The following is a 16,166-nucleotide window of genomic DNA, read 5'->3' on the forward strand; positions in this document are numbered from 1 at the left end:
GGTTGGTTTTCAACTGAATGCCCACTAGGGTGTACCATTTTTCAAAAAGTTTTTAGAAATTAGTGCGGCTATGTATCACGGGTTTCCACTTTTGTTAAAAAGTATTTTGGTGGAGTTTCAGAATTTTTCCGCCAAAACTGTGGTTCTGCCGCCATTTTGAAAAAATGGCGGCCGGATGAGATATCATGAAGATCTACAGCCTTAAACTGGCGCAATGTGATCATGTAATATGTCGATTACAGGGTTTTTGGGGTCACAGAACACGAATCTGAAATCAAAAACGCTTTACGAGAACAATTTTGCAAAGTGAAGTTTTACCCCTTGAAATTAATGGTGAAATTTTACAGACATGGACACAACCTGATCAAGAATACCTCACGCCAGAATGAATAATCCTGAACTATTGTCAAACTTTTGAAATAACAACACGATTCATTTACAAATAATTTGAGTAAATCACTCTCAGACATGATCCATCCCTGTTTCTTCTGCATGCTATTCCTTATCATCAACGCAATACCAGAGTTAAGCAAACACCCAATTCACTAAATTCTTGACGAATTTCTTTGACAATTTGTAATCTGAAAACTGTTCTCTGTGCCTTTGCACAACAAGCAAGAGAGCTTGCCGGTGGCTCTCGTCCGAACACCTGTCAATAGAATCAGTGAATAGCTTAATCCCGCGTTCCGCAATATCGTTGACCACCCTTACGTTCAAAGTGAATTTGTTTAGTTTCTTATAAATTTTCGAAGTTTTTCCATTCTGATACTGGCATTTGTAGCCACTCTTAATCAGTAAGTTCCAAATTGCTTTCCCAATTGTGCCTCCAGCAATGTGCAAGCACCTTGCCAGTTGCCACCTCCCTGAATTGGCTGCAGTCGTATCAAACAACATACCATCAATGGCACTTTTCACTCTCTAGTCTTCTACCAACTTTATTACGGCCTGTTGCTGAGATAATCCGGTGCCGTCAGGTATCTCACTCCCAGCAGCTGCTTCATTTCTGCATTATCTTCATCATCAAAACTAACGCCAGACACATATATATACACAGTTAACCGTTCTGATGAAACATATCCTCTCATTTTCAGAATCTTACCGTCTCAGTGAAATATTTCCAAATCAGGGGCCTGGAACTCATCTCTGATATTTTGGGAGTGAGAGGACCTAGTCTTATTAGCCAGTATGAGCTATTGTGGCTGAGATATTAATATCAGACTTGTATGCCGGACGCTCGAGCCACAGCAGCCACGAACATTGTTCTTTGCCGATAGCTCAATCCAAGTCGATCAGATGTTAAAGCTGTAGGCAACATAATATTCATTTTCTTTCTCTTCCTTTCAGGAGTTTTCCAGTTGTCACTTTATGTTTCTTCATCTGTAGCCTAATCCAACTTCACTGTTTTAAGGTCAGCAACATCCTCTTTCTATTTCCTTTCACCAGCTGCACGTGTAGTTTTTCTCTAGCTAAGTCCCATCTCTTCTGCAGAGCATCTGTGCACAATGCGCAACCTAATTGATCTCGCTGGAGCTGATTTTTCAGATGTTCCAGATCTGTCTCCCAGTCAATGATACCAGAATGCATGAGAATTGACTGCGAGGTAGTCTTAGATATATTCAGAGCATCCTTGAGCTTTTCTTCTAACTTATATCACGCTAACGTTTTTTAAATAAATCACTTTTATTCCTCTCACGCCTAGAATCAAGTTCTAGTTGATACCAAGTTTCATACAAACTCCTCAGATGCCGGTCTATATCCGCATTTTAACAATAACCTTACACTCCTTCTCTGTTCCAGATTGTTTCTCGTTCTTCTTACTAAATACCAAACCCACGCCAAAATGATGTTTCCATACCTGGCGAATTTCCTCCCTTGCTACCGCGATGGATTGGTTGATCATTCTGTGACTTTCGTCTCTGAGGAACAACAGCCTAGCTAGAACGTCAGAGCTTTTAGGAAGCTTAGAAACACCTAGTCTGTGCTAGTGTTCCCAATGAGGAAGTACTTTCTTTTTAGTGTTTGTGCCAATGACGGGTATGCTTCACCGGCCGTCTCATTCAGTGGCATAACTGATCTGAATCTTGTAACTTGGGTAGGATCACTAGCTACTCTTCGAGTCACTGTAGCTAATGATGATCTTCGTCGTGTAGAATTAAGGCATTTACCCAGTTGGGAGAGTTTACTTCTGTTTTTCGAACCTTTTGGTTAAGGTTAAAATGACAATAAGATGCTCTTTTCATGTAAATCTGCAGTCCAAAACAGTGTGGTCACATCAATATGTCAAAATTCACTTTACAAACTTGTTGCCGTAGAGCGTTTTTGACTTCAGATTCGTGTTCTGTGACCCCAAAAACCCTGTAATCGACATATTACATGATCACATTGCGCCAGTTTAAGGCTGTAGATCTTCATGATATCTCATCCGGCCGCCATTTTGAAGAAATGGCGGCAGAACCACAGTTTTGGCGGGAAAATTCTGAAACTCCACCAAAATACTTTTTAACAAAAGTGGAAACCTGTGATACATAGCCGCACTAATTTCTAAAAACTTTTTGAAAAATGGTACACCCTAATGCCCACGACGACAAATGCGACGTTGGCCCACCATTGTCTTAGCATTGTGTCCACAACCAAGTTTTACACAATATATGTTTGGTAAAAAAAATGTTTTATGTTATCACCAAATTATAACATGTTGTACCCTTTTTTACTGATTCTTTGTCCAGTTAAAGAAATAATGTTAGTTGGCAAATGGTTGTTTTGCGGCGAAAAGCCGACCGCGACGTTCGCGACCGTTGGCCAACGATCAGCCGACATTGTTTGCTGTGCGGGTTATGTTGGATACAACATCCTATGCCTGGCCAACGCAGATTTTGAAGTTAAGGTTCAGTTGTCAAGCAAAAATAGTTCCCGCTTAGCTAAAACAGCACTAGTTTTCAAGTTGACACTGTCAATACAATCGAAACCGTTCAGTGATACAGAAATCATTTAAGCTTCAGATTTTACGTCTTGAAGCTGTTCAACATGGCCTACCTTAACACGAAAATGATTTGTTTATGATGAGAAGCATCGAGAGTGACATTTATATTGATTGAGAAACACTTGGAACTACGCACTTCATTTAAGAATTTGTTGATTGTTTAGTTGGTACATATTTACTTTAGTACTAAAAATGGCCCCCCTCAAAAGTGCAAAAACAAACAACTGCTTGTTTTCCTTTACAATGTTTTGCTAGGGGGGAAGCTGGCCCGACTTCCCCTCCTCTCGGAGCCACTGCTTGAGACTTTATCAGACAAAAACTTGATCCCAACATTTAGGCTAAATAATGTAACTGTTTGGAGTAGCCTATTAATAAAAATAGGGGCCACGGTTGAGTTTTAGCACTGAATTAAGCATCTTACAGCCTCAACTGAATATAGTGGGAGTGAGGCAAGGCAGGATTTTAGATTTGCAAGAACTTTTGTACGTTCGAAAAGAGTTATCTTTTTGTGTGAGACAAGACATTTTATTAGACTGGGTGCAAAGGGACTTTGTAGCCTGCGTCACCTTCACAAACCACAGGAGTACAATCTGACTGGAACTAAGAACTACACAAAATTGGTGCCAGCCGGGCACGAAATTTTTTCCCACGAACTTTCTGATACTTTGCATAGAGTTTGTATTAATACCGTGTGAAAGCAAACTTCATTCGTTGGCGTAGCCTATTTAGTTCAGTGGTTTGATCTTGCGCCTTTGATTTTGTAATTAATGATTTCTTTTAATTTGTGAATCATAGGTGAAACTCATGTTCTAATGCTCCTTTCAGTGTTACAGTATATATTTTTTTGTCTGAATTATCCTTTCATGTTAGTTGGGAGAAAAAATGACGCAAAACATGACTGGGGTCAGCAAAAAAAAATTCACAAATTGTGGTTCGTGGCTCAAACAAGTTTGAGAAACCCTTGTAAATTGTAATGTATATGGCAATCCCAGATTGCATGTTAAACATTTTGCTTCGATCGAACTCTGGTGTCCTCACAATTTTGTTACACTCGCTACTGAAGAGAACAGAAACTGCAGAATTGGTCAATGTTAGCCAATAAGCAGCTAAACAGGGACTATTTTTTCATTTTGCACCAACTGTAGAATAATTTGCTGATGATATAATCGCGAGCTCAGTTGGTTAGCGCATCACTTCTGAAACGAAGAAGCTTCAAGATTAAGAGGCACTGGTTTGACTCTCGGGATGTGCGCTTGAGCAACGCACGTCAAAGACTGCTCTCCATTTAGCGGCATCTAATGGATGGAATAATTCGCCGGCAACAAGACTTCAACAATCGGAAACTTCACTCTGTCAATCTCGATGACCGGGCCTGCGTCAGTGATTCAAAGCCTCTACAAGTATGCGAAACTGCCAGGATTAAGCTCTGCAAGAAACTTTCCCAGTCCGAGGATAAAGATTCAATCAATCAATCAATCCCCGATTACTGATCTACCGGTACTGACAAACTTTCTACAAAGTGATACTCGAATTACTAATCAGACCTTTAGCTAAATCGATCACTTGAAATATCTGCACTTGGTGCATCCATACTAAGAGCGGAATCAATAATATCGGTCTTCTATTCTTACCGAAGCTACCCTTCGGCTACAGAAACATGCACCATCGAGTCACCGATTCATACGCCAGTTTATCCGACGCTGTGATCTTTATTACTCAATTGCTGAAACTTTCTGTGCACCTTAAAGGCGTGAGCACCGATAGTGTTGGAGGAATATCGATTCGTCACATAAGGCAGACCCAGCTTCTTTTTCTGAAAAATAAATAAACTCAGGCAACAGGTAAATCAATTTCTGTAAAAGAACTAACTTACCATACTTCACCGAAATCATTGACGAAACCTGATAGGCTACGATGCAAACCGAAAGGTAAGAACCAATTATTGGACATCATGACTTTTCCTTGCTGTTCACAATGGTGCTCGTAATCCAATAAGAACTTAATTACCTCTGCTTGGGCCAAAAGCATAGAATCTGGCACGACCAGGTGTCCACAAACAAGACAATTGACCTTTGCAATTTCGGCTGGAGTTAAGTCACTGACGACATAGGCAGTATTTGTTGATGGGTCCACGCCTCTCACCAACCCCAGACCAAGGCAAGGACACACCGGAGGAGCATAAAGATCTGTTTCCGAAAGAGGATTCTGAAAAAGGGAAGAATTTCAGAGGTTATATCGATTGATGATGAAAAAATGCAAGGCACTTGCATGATCTGAGTAAACAGCGCAGCCATTAATATTTACTGAAACAAATAGGAAAATAATACTTTCGTCATATTACTTGCTTTTGGTGTACTGGTGGTATAATATTAAACACGCATTGAAATTGGGCTAGTAAAACAAAAATCCATTCAACCAACAAAAACATTTTTGGATAAGGCAAACCGGGGCGTGTTGTCACAGGTTTGGGGTTTTTCGATTTGTGCTTTTGCTATATACAATGCAAGTGATTTGGTTATATCATTCGTACACTGTCCACTTACACTTCCTTTTGCCACTAGTTAAACTTTTTAACCGCAAAAGGATTTCAAGAAAATCAACATTTTGTAAAAAAAAAAATTTGTGACAACACGCCCCAGCACGGGGCGTGTTGTCACAAAGCATGAGGCGTGTTGTCACAATTTTTTTTTTTTACAAAAATTTGATTTTCTTGAAATCCTTTTGCGATTAAAAAGTATAACTAGTGGCAAAAGGAAGTGTAAGTGGACAGTGTACGAATGATATAACCACATCACTTACATTGTATATAGCAAAAGCACAAATCGAAAAACCCCAAACCTGTGACAGCACGCCCCGGTTGGCCTTACAAAATCAAATTTTATTACGTGGAATTTACACATTTATACAGTAAACAAGTTGAAATTAATTCAACAACTGCTTTGGGTCTTGTTTCCTTGCTTTTACATATCGACCAAGGGTTTGGTAGTTTATGCCAAATTTTGCTTCTACTTCTCGTAAGCTGTGACCATCATCACAGCTGTGACAACTCGCCCCGACATACGCAGTCAGACAAAAGTTTTAATGGCGGCTAGAAAAGGCACGCTATTAACTTCTAAAGGTCAGCTAAACACCTAACATAATAAGCTATAAAATTGATTTCATACTTGCGGTCAGACTGCTCTTACGAAAGCGTCACACAATTTTGAAAAGTTAGTGAAATTTACATCGATGACCAAATTTTTGATAATAATTTAATTTAAGCTAAACCTGCTGTCTTTTCTTGACTTTGCTAACCTCAAAATGAAGATGACTCTTAACGAAGCACGTGCTACAAATATAGACTCGAAGCAGTAAGTGCAAGTACAAAAAAAATTGGTGTGACAACACACCCCTTGTGACAACACGCCCCGGTTTGCCTTATTTGACGTTAAACAATGTTGAACCACTCACTTTTAATGAAGCTTCCATCTCTTTTGGAACAACGCACAGAGCGACGATCGAAGCGTTCAGTGCGGCCATGACGTATTTGTATCGGATGGGCGAATCGGTCGCGTTGCATACAACCAAATTCGACACTCTAACTGTATAGGGTCGAGCAGATCTTATGTCGATGTGACCTCTGAAATTAAAAGGTTTACATAAGGTTTATCTAATGTACATAAGCTATCTGTGCTTATGTACATTGTGCGGTACTGATGAGCCCAGCCTCATGGGCGAAACACGTGTCTATCGCTGAGTTCTTGCTACACTCGACTGCAGAGAAACACATGTTTTTAGGGAAAAGTCTTGATGGCTAGTGTGGAGGCTACACCGGTATGGTTAGCGAAACACAATGCTCGTTCTTCTATAGTGAGTAGTCAGGTAGTGCTGACGCCAGGAAGATCCCTCCTTCTTAACTAAACTATTTTCATTGCGCTCCAAGGTTGCCAGATATTTTATATATTTCCAGACCAATCAAGCACAAAGGTTTGCACAAATTAAAGTCAAAAAAGGAATTTTTACCAAGAAATGGAGTTATTTTGTGGAATTTAGTTTAAAATAAAAGGAAACCGAACGAAGCCAACAAGCACAAAACCCGCGACTGCTTAAATTTATCCGCGACTCTGGAACAAAAGTAGTCCGATTCCGCGGCACAACCGCGGAACTGATAATCGTGTCACGCTCATACAAAACTAAATTGAATCTCATGGTAAAGTCACTGTTCGAGCCAAATTCGTAAAAAGTTGCCTTTGATCTGGTTGTGGGATATTGCAGAAAACTTAAAATATTCACTATTCAAGTATGCCATCTAGATTTCAGCTGGTTTGAAATGATAATTAAGTTTTATCATTTCATGGCATGTTATAAAATCACATTACGGGCCATGAAAGAGCCAGACAAGAGCAGGCTAGTTTAGAACCTGCACCCCAGCAATTAGTGGTAGCAATTCCACAGTATCACTAAAGCCGAATTATCTAAACTTGTTTTATTATTCTGTTGAAACTGAGTGTGTGTATTCGGGTTAAATAATTCAAAGCGAATGATGGTATCACGGAAGCGTCAGCTGTCGACAAGATTGTAGAAGTTTTGCATTGTTTCAAAGTATCTAAGATTGGTTTAAAACCACCAAGCCATACGTTGACAAACCAGGGCACGGAATAAGATTTGATACATATTTTTATGACTCTTGTTTAAATTGTGTATCATCGCTCCGTAGCTGGTTATCGATAAACAACGCTCACCTCTACCCAGGGTGTGATAAATTGGGCGGGCGTAGTTGCTGAAGGAAAAGTGGCCGAGACTATATCTTACTTTCTTACTCTCATACGTGCGTGATGAGAACCTTATCTTTTCATTCCCCGATGCTCAGTAACTGAGTATAAGACCTTTTTTATCATCGCTCTGATGCTATGGTCACGTTACTGCCTTTTGGAGTTTTTGCAATTGAGCGTGAATTTTTGGTACTCCGGGATTTTACGATTATTTTTTATAAAGATTCTAGTGATTCACTTTTTACAAATTCGGCACAGCCAGAGAGAAAGATCAAACAATAAAAACCATGTCTCCAAAAAAAAACTTTTTACGTTGGGTGTGAACTTCAGCACAAGAATCAAGAGTGCAAAGAAGAATATCAAATAAATCCAACTATAGGAAGTTGTCAACTTACTTTCTTGGTGTATTCTTCCGCTCCAGGCAACGTTGCGCTATCGAGGTAAGACAAGAGAGCAGTGCGAGGTCTCGGTGGTCAGATGGACGATATTGATCCCTGCAGAGAAGTATCAAGTGAGTCGTCAGCAATAATTAGCATAATTAAACTTATTAGCAGCCGCATAATAATGATTTTATATGGTTGAATCTGAACAAGAAATTTAATATCAAAACCAAGATGGCTGACTTCCTCTCAGGTAGTGGTCTGGGAAGTCCAGAAAACGAACTTACTCTTCAGCACTCAGCACTTTAAAAGAGTCTCAATCGCGCCAACACTACCTGTGTTAGGTCGCGTTGGCGAGATTGAGACTCTTTAAGACTAAAACCGGTGGATAACTTTGCTCTATTGCATACAAAATCATGCAAAAAAAAAAAAAGGAAAATATGAGTGAGAGACATTCAACCAGGGATGATCACAAGAATTTTACTAAAAATGCAAAAAAATTTCACTTTTTGGATTCAATTTTCCTCGATTAGTTGAACTCAATTCAGGCCACCTACGGCTCTAAATGTGTTGTGGTCACATCCAATTCAATGTGTTCATATTCCTGTGATTCTTTCTTAGGGCAGGACATCCATCCGCTAGCTGTCGGTAAATAGGAAGGCACAAGGAGTTCGCATTTCTGGGATTCACTGTTAGACTTGAACTGCATGACATGAGTAGGAACAACCTGAAAACACAATTCTGTTTGACATGCAACAGTGACGAAGTATTTTCAGAAACCACGATATTATTGGCTGCTGTTCAATTTACATTTTCCTTCACTAGAGGTTAATTCTGAAATTCGTAAACTGAAGGGAAGACATCGTACGTTAAAAGCCACTTTTTTGGCATACCATGTTCTTAGACGCTTTCTTGCATCAATAACGCGAATCCTGACTCAGTTAGAATAGCCAAAAAACCAAAGTATACAAAATGCCGACATTTTTTTAACAACATCGAGGCTTATTTTAACTTATTGTACTGTCAAAATATTTTTTTCCTTTTGACTGAATGTGGGAATAAACCATTATGTGCGTCAGAAAACAATGCAAAACGGAAACTAAACTTGAAAATGTAGGGTTTAGAAGTGCAGTCTCATCCAACCTACCATTCTAATGATGTCCACGAGAAGATGAAGCCCAAGCGCCCGAACCCAACCCATGGTATTAACGACTAGAGGGCCATCTAGATTTCGGTTGATGTCGGAAAAAAATGAATCCAACACAAATCGTACGCACTCCAAGTACCGGTCTGGGTCACCTGGCAATGTTAGGGAAATGGATGAATGGCTGTAGGTCATGCTGCGAGTGCAGTTAACAGGACAAAAACATAAGTTAAAACATGCACACTTGCACAGATTGTCGAAAACCATTTGAGTTTGACCCCAAACTTCATTAGCCAATGGCTGTAAAATTGCAATTTTTATTGAACATTATTTTTATCATGTCATCCAAGGCGGTGAAAGTAAATGAAGGCCATAACGAGAAATAAAAAATCATTATACTAGCATGGATCCAACTGCCGCAATAAGTCAGTAATATCAGACGTTTTTTCTCAAAATGTATTAGCATCATAATGTCGTGGACACTACTCTTGTTCTTCCAACAAAACCTATGAGTTGGTGCGCTTGGTTAATGGTTAGGACTTCACATTCTTGGTTTAAACTTGTACCAGTACTTCATCGCTGTTGTTCTATAATTCGTTTGAAGTTATCAACACCAGTTCGAATGACTCACAATCGACGAACATTGATTTACCTGCGGGGGTGTTGTTGCCATAGTAGCAAGCATAACAGGGAATAACTTGATGGGTGAACGGAGGCCCGAGAATTGGGAAATCTTTCGTGATAGTGTGAATTGATATGAACCCAGAAGGGGTGAACTCCGTTTGGCCAATGTCACAATCTAAGTAATACACTTTATCGTACCTGGAACAAAAAAGCATTGAAATCGGATGAAAAAATGATGACTAGTACACGTTTGTGCAAAATTGGTAGATGGTACATGGTCTTACAAACAGTACATCTTATGAACATTTTACACTCTAATATTGACCAACAAGGTCAGCCATAACTTTCGGCAACGGATGAGGTAATACACCGCCGTACGTGCCATATATTTGCGGTATCTGTAGTGTACACGTCCCAAAATGCTTACACTAGAATGACTAGATGCTTTAACAAGCAATCACCTTTCCAAGAATTTATTAACAAGGTATCTGTTGAAAGTTGATTTTCCAGTATTTTTTCCACCTACGGCAAGCGTTACAGGATACCGGTGAGAACATGATCCAGATGTGTCAGTGTTATCTCCATAAGAAAGTACTTTGTCCAGTGCTACCTGGTAGCAATCATGTAGTTGAAAATGTCTGAAAAATTAAATTTTTTATAATTTTTCGAGTTGTTGAGGAAATGTACTTAGTTTGTGCTACAAAAATCTACACCAAAAACATATGCTTATTTTTCATCAAATATAGTTATTACTTTCTAAAACCTTTACACTACAGCCTGTTGCACCATCAGAAAGTCCCGAAAATTTTTAGGATAACATAATATTATATTTGAGGTAACTTGCTCTGCTTGGCATTGAGCACTTTTTGTAGTATTAATAGTATTTATTGTTTATTTTTCACATGCACTCTCCAATCGAAGAAACAAGTTTACTGTTATTATACGATCTGGGACTATTCGCAGACTCCGATATACCAATTCGGAAACAGCCTCATTCGAAGGCGAGTGAATCGGTAATTCCTTGAAAATCCACCGACGGCTTCTGTTTCTTTAGAAAATTAGGTAGGCGGTTTTTATTGTAATTGTGTCTGTTAGGTAAATGTAAATTAGCTGGTATCTTGCGGGTATATCTTGCAACGATTATTTTATAAGTTAGGCAATTAAGGCTACGTTTACATGACGTTTCATTGCGCCCGAAATGAAAGATTTCCATTTCGGTTGGTTTGGTGGAAGCGTAATCTGTTTACACGCGGCGACCGAAGTGAGATTCATGGCGGTCTGGATTTCACATCGGTAGTTTTGACAGAAATGAAACCGATATCAAGTGGTTGCGGCTATGTAAACACGCCGCAATGAGATCCTAGCAATGAAATTAGCCCTAGTAGTTTGATTATAGTCAGTTAACTGGTAGTGTAATAATCTGTAGTGTAACACGTAAAAAGAACTTGAATATAACATAAATAAAATAGTTTTGTTTTAGAAGTCATAATAATAGAATTTTTCCACTGGTTTAGAATGTTGGTTGCTCTTTGGTACCAGCCATCTGCATGATATAGCCTACATTTTCAACTAGGACTAGTCTAGAATGTTGGCTGTTTTTTAGACTGAGCACAAAGACTTATTGTCAATGTCATCTGTAATCATTTGAGACATGCATTGGACTGGTGCACTAGTAAAGAGCAAATAATTAGTCAATAAATTAAGCTACCGTAGTCCATTCTTGAAGAACACAAGTAAGTTATTGGCTCTGAACTTGGGATGTCAGTCTATTGACCCAAAAGAATTTTGAAAATACTTGTGATATTTCAGTAGTGGTTAATGTACCCTTTCCCTTTGGAATTGCACGTTTTATTGTAGAATCTATGTTGTTGTTTTTTTGGTAGAAGAACCAGCTTTATTTTCAGCGTACCAAGTAGCCTAGTTACAGGCGCGAAAATCACTCATGCGTTAGAGGCTGTATTTCTTTCGCCCGAAACCAAAAGCCGCCGCAATGAGATGGCATGTGAACAAAACTTTTTTTACGCCGCTTTGAGATTTCATTTCGGTCATTTTCATTTCGCCTATCATGTAAACGTAGCCTAACTTAACCTATAATCGTTGATGTCATAAACGCTGTTTGACAGCTGTTTTTGTTTTTAGCTGAGACTTTTCGGTCATTTGTTCAAAGACTGTCTTTGACTCTGAATTGGAATATCTCCGAATCGGAATGTCCGAAACAGGCCATTCCAGTTATTATACCAGAGCAAAATTACTAACACAGCTTACATCCCAAAGTTACAGTGGTGTGGAATCACAAAAGCAATTTTAAACGCTTGAAGCGGTTCAAAATACGCGCGATAACTGGCTTTATGCATGGGCATGTAAATAAAACTTCCTAGATACGTACTACACTAGTAGTATGCCCAAAAACCGTTCAAGCAATGTGCATTGTAACTTTATAACCGTATCACGGCTTTATGCGCAGCCAGTACACATTGATTGGAAGGCAGAACTTTGCATTCGTTTAATTGACTAGAAATCAGCACGAGTACTACTGACATGCATACTACCTACACCACATAGTTCAACGCTGCTTGGTTCGTCCCAAGTAAGTTATTCACTCCATTAATAAAATACGTAATATGCTTGGTACATTTTGCAGGTCACTGAAACAGTTCTACACACAGTTATCAGGCCGTAAACTACATGCTTGATAAAAGTTTATCTGTGCCCATGTGTATGGGAAATAAAATGTTTTACTTGTCTCTTGAAACCGCCCAACATCCAGTGCACAGATTCCTGGGATCATTGCACTGAGGTTCTTTAACTTTGTATATATCTGGATAGCCAGGAAAGGATAGCGGGCCAAAGTCATCAGAAGCCGATTGAAATACAACAAGACAAGTATAACCTTCCATGCTTCCTACAATGCAGTTAATTTATCAGTCGCAAGACATAGTACTTTACAATGCTGAAGTTATGCTTTACATGTACATACTGTTAAACTTTGCTGTGCCAGTGTTGAGGAATTATTACTAACATTTAACAGACTGAACAATGAACATTGAACACCTGTTTCTTTTAACTTGGAAATGCAGATGGCGCATGGCTGTTTCACCAGCACACAAAAAAGTAAAAGTGTGAAATAATAAGAATTTATAAAAAAATTAAAAACCTTTCACCAATAGTGCATCGCAACACTTCCAAATGATCGAAATCACGCGTCAGAGAGGCATGTGCATTGTGCAACCAAAAATTATTCATAAATATTTAAAAAAAAATCTGGCATAAAAACATGGAAGTAGTAACCCAAACCTTTTCATTTTGAAATTTAGTACAGTATATATATAGAATAGGGTAGGCTGAAAAACACTTTTTGATAGCAACACCAAATTGGTCAAGAGATTTGCCACTGTTGCCGTATAAAAACGTAGGATGCGACCAGCCAGGGTTAGCCAACTTACTTGGACCAACTTCCACCAGCTTCAAGTCTACGTGAACAGATCCAACCACTACAGCCAAACAAACTTTGTAGGCCTAAGCATAATTTCGATCTGCACTGAGATAGTCTATCAGGTTGCCTAGCTTAAGTTGCAGGTACATGTTGGACTTCTCGTTTTGCTATTTTACTTACAAAATCAATAACCCTTGAACTGTAACACAGACGGCTGAGATGCACAAACTAATACAATGCACTGTTCAGCAGAACTAATATAACTTTATAATTTACAATTTCTGTGGTTTTGACCCCTTGATTTAGCATTAAAAGCGTTCTTTTGAAATAACGTAATTTTTATTGTTATTAAGATAAAAAGATCTCTTACGACAGATAGAAACTTTGTGTTTCTGCCTTTTTGAGCTTTTGTTTGACCCTTCCAGCTTAAGCAGTTCTCAAAATATGGCCTTTGACCTTTCGAGCTGGGTCACTTCCCAACATTTTGGGAAATGAATTGCCATTTGCAATTGTCCATTTGGCAGCTTTTTGGACTCTTTTTTGAAATTCATAAAAAGTGTTTTCAGCCCACCCTAGTATAGAAGTTGCACTTAAAAAACAACTCAATAGGTAGATAAACTCACGCTTTGTTTCTGAATCAATGCTGATGGAAAGTGAAGCTAGATATACCGGTACTTCAAAATCATTTTCAGCAGATCCTTCAATGGGTTGTAACACCATGGCGGGATGCGTTAGAGGAGCACAAGCCTTGTATGGACATCCTATACGCAATTTAAAGCCGTTGATAGCACACATACCTTTAATCAACGTCACCGTTGCCCGCCCGTGAAATGGAATAAGCTAAAACAGATTAGTGGCATTATTAGCTAATTAGTAGAAATCTTAAATAGCATTCTTCAACGATCAAATACAAATCAACGATTATATACTACCTAACTGCCACAAATTATATATTTTTCCATACTCATTACTCATGAGAGTGATACAATAGCTTGAGCCTGATAAGAAATGTCACAGTTAAGCTTCTCAATGGTAAAACAAACAGAACCAAAGAAGCAAACATATATATATACATCTAGAAACTATGTGTTTGAAAACGACAAAGTTAACACCAAAAACATTGACAGAAAATATAGCATACTAAATTTGTCAAAAAAAACTGCACATTCTTGCAGGAAACATTAAATTCTTAGGCAAAACATGAACAATATTTTTTCCAACTTTTCAGTACTGGTAGTCTGGTACCGTACCAAACGGTTTAATGGTTGCTCTGAGAGTACCACACATATTGCACAAAGTTTAAGCCAACACACCATAAAATTAATTGTGCGCATGCTACATTTACACTGAAGGGCCTACTTACTTCAGAATCAAGCTTTAATCCAACAATTGCTGTAGAAGTAGAGCATGAAGCAGAAAATATAACACAGTCATTTTTCAAATGAATTTGCTTTTTCGACAAGACTGTGTCGGAAGGAGTTGATTCAAATGAATCACTTACCTAAAACAATAGTTGCACATGATTGGTGATGTGAATGCAATTTACCATTTTTAAGTTCAATATTTGCTCAATAAGAACCAGAACTGTATGATTCGGTATAAAAAATTCAAAATTTTATACTGTTTGAATGAACTCCCCACATACCAAAGTCAATACATCCACCACCTGCCAACTATAAAACTTTTGCTCCGTGAATTCAAAACATAATATTTCGGAAAGGTAGTTGGCTAATGGCTATATTATGAAAAATTCAAAGCAAGTTTCACATCAAATATATTCCATGTCTAATTGTCTATCATTGCCTTTTACCAATCAAAACTCTCATTCTTATTTCTATAAACTTTTTTTTCGTTCAAACTTCTACATATATATGTGAAAAGGGTACGGTACACATTTCTCTTACTGTGAGAAGGCTGCAAAAAACAGTAACAATTGTACCCTTCCCTTTGCCCCCTAAAAAGATCTACAGTACTTTTTACCGATATCATCAAACATTGGCTGCATACTGCTTGGGAGTGGCATAAAATGTAACTTAAAATATGAGCCTAGATACGGTACTTACCAGGGTTGGACTGTTTTCTGAGATTGCTTCAACTTCTAGCTCAACTACTTCTTCATCTGGTGTTGAAATACAGGCATTTTGAGATGTAGGTTCATGCACAGGAGGTATTTTTAATAAGTTGAGTCTTTTCTTCTTTTGCTTTTGGAGTAGCGCTTCTGCTTCTCTTTTCACAAAAAGTGAAGCCTTCTTTTGCTTTTTCTTTATTGAATTCAAGCGAGATGACCTTTTACTTGAATGTTTATCCCACTTTCCCTTTCTTCGAAATGAACTACTTTGCTTCATAATTTTTATTTTCAAACACGTAATGGTATGTGTGACAAGTAATGCTATAATGAAAGCAATAACCTATAATATATTAGAAGTTGCAAGTAGTATAAGAATGTAGGCGAATATTCACATATATAACTAACAAAAATACATCCTGAAATACATCCTTTTCAGAGGAGTCTGTGACTCTAAACTCCACTCTTGCTCCAAATATTTTGGGGAAATTGACTCCAAACTCTATTCGGATCCGAGCGAAAACCATAAACCACAATGAATCTATAAAATTCATCTTTTACTGGTGGTGCCAACATGCAGAGGACGACAAAGTAAATACACAAATTTGGCACCAACAAAAGGGAAATACGACAAAACCAAAACGTTTAAAATAAACAAAAACATTGTTTGGATATTGCTATCTTTAATTTGCAGTCACCAAACCTGGAAAAGAGATACAGTAGAACTTGGTTAATCCGGATTCGATTTGACCGGCGAATCCATCCGGATTAGGCGAAGGTCCGGATTAA

General features: G+C 38.4%; 1 protein-coding gene across 1 annotated transcript; it reads right to left on the reverse strand.

Moving 5' to 3' along the window:
- Positions 1 to 4,407: 4,407 nt before the first annotated feature.
- LOC145783370 (polynucleotide 5'-hydroxyl-kinase NOL9-like) lies at positions 4,408 to 15,715 on the reverse strand. The gene is made up of 12 exons (XM_082595223.1): positions 15,376 to 15,715; positions 14,676 to 14,813; positions 13,936 to 14,152; positions 12,619 to 12,781; positions 10,341 to 10,517; positions 9,908 to 10,077; positions 9,259 to 9,410; positions 8,669 to 8,838; positions 8,127 to 8,225; positions 6,431 to 6,599; positions 4,988 to 5,185; positions 4,408 to 4,793 (listed from the first exon to the last, which is right to left on the reverse strand). Exons 1-12 carry the CDS (start codon positions 15,655 to 15,657, stop codon positions 4,671 to 4,673), a joined length of 2,058 nt encoding a protein of 685 aa, XP_082451349.1. The 5' UTR covers positions 15,658 to 15,715; the 3' UTR covers positions 4,408 to 4,670.
- Positions 15,716 to 16,166: the final 451 nt, after the last annotated feature.

Source organism: Aplidium turbinatum, chromosome 14, assembly GCF_918807975.1.
Source record: "Aplidium turbinatum chromosome 14, kaAplTurb1.1, whole genome shotgun sequence".
Classification (NCBI taxonomy): domain Eukaryota; kingdom Metazoa; phylum Chordata; class Ascidiacea; order Aplousobranchia; family Polyclinidae; genus Aplidium; species Aplidium turbinatum.

Excerpts from the sequence above, each read along its gene's own strand:
- LOC145783370 (XM_082595223.1), bottom strand. The coding sequence starts at position 15,657 with ATGAAGCAAAGTAGTTCATTTCGAAGAAAGGGAAAGTGGGATAAACAT. Across the intron at positions 10,518-12,618 it reads TGGGCGGTTTCAAGAGACAA|ACATTTTCAACTACATGATT; the intron begins GTAAAACATTTT and ends TTAATTTTTCAG. Across the intron at positions 9,411-9,907 it reads TGGCAACAACACCCCCGCAG|GTGACCCAGACCGGTACTTG; the intron begins GTAAATCAATGT and ends TAACATTGCCAG.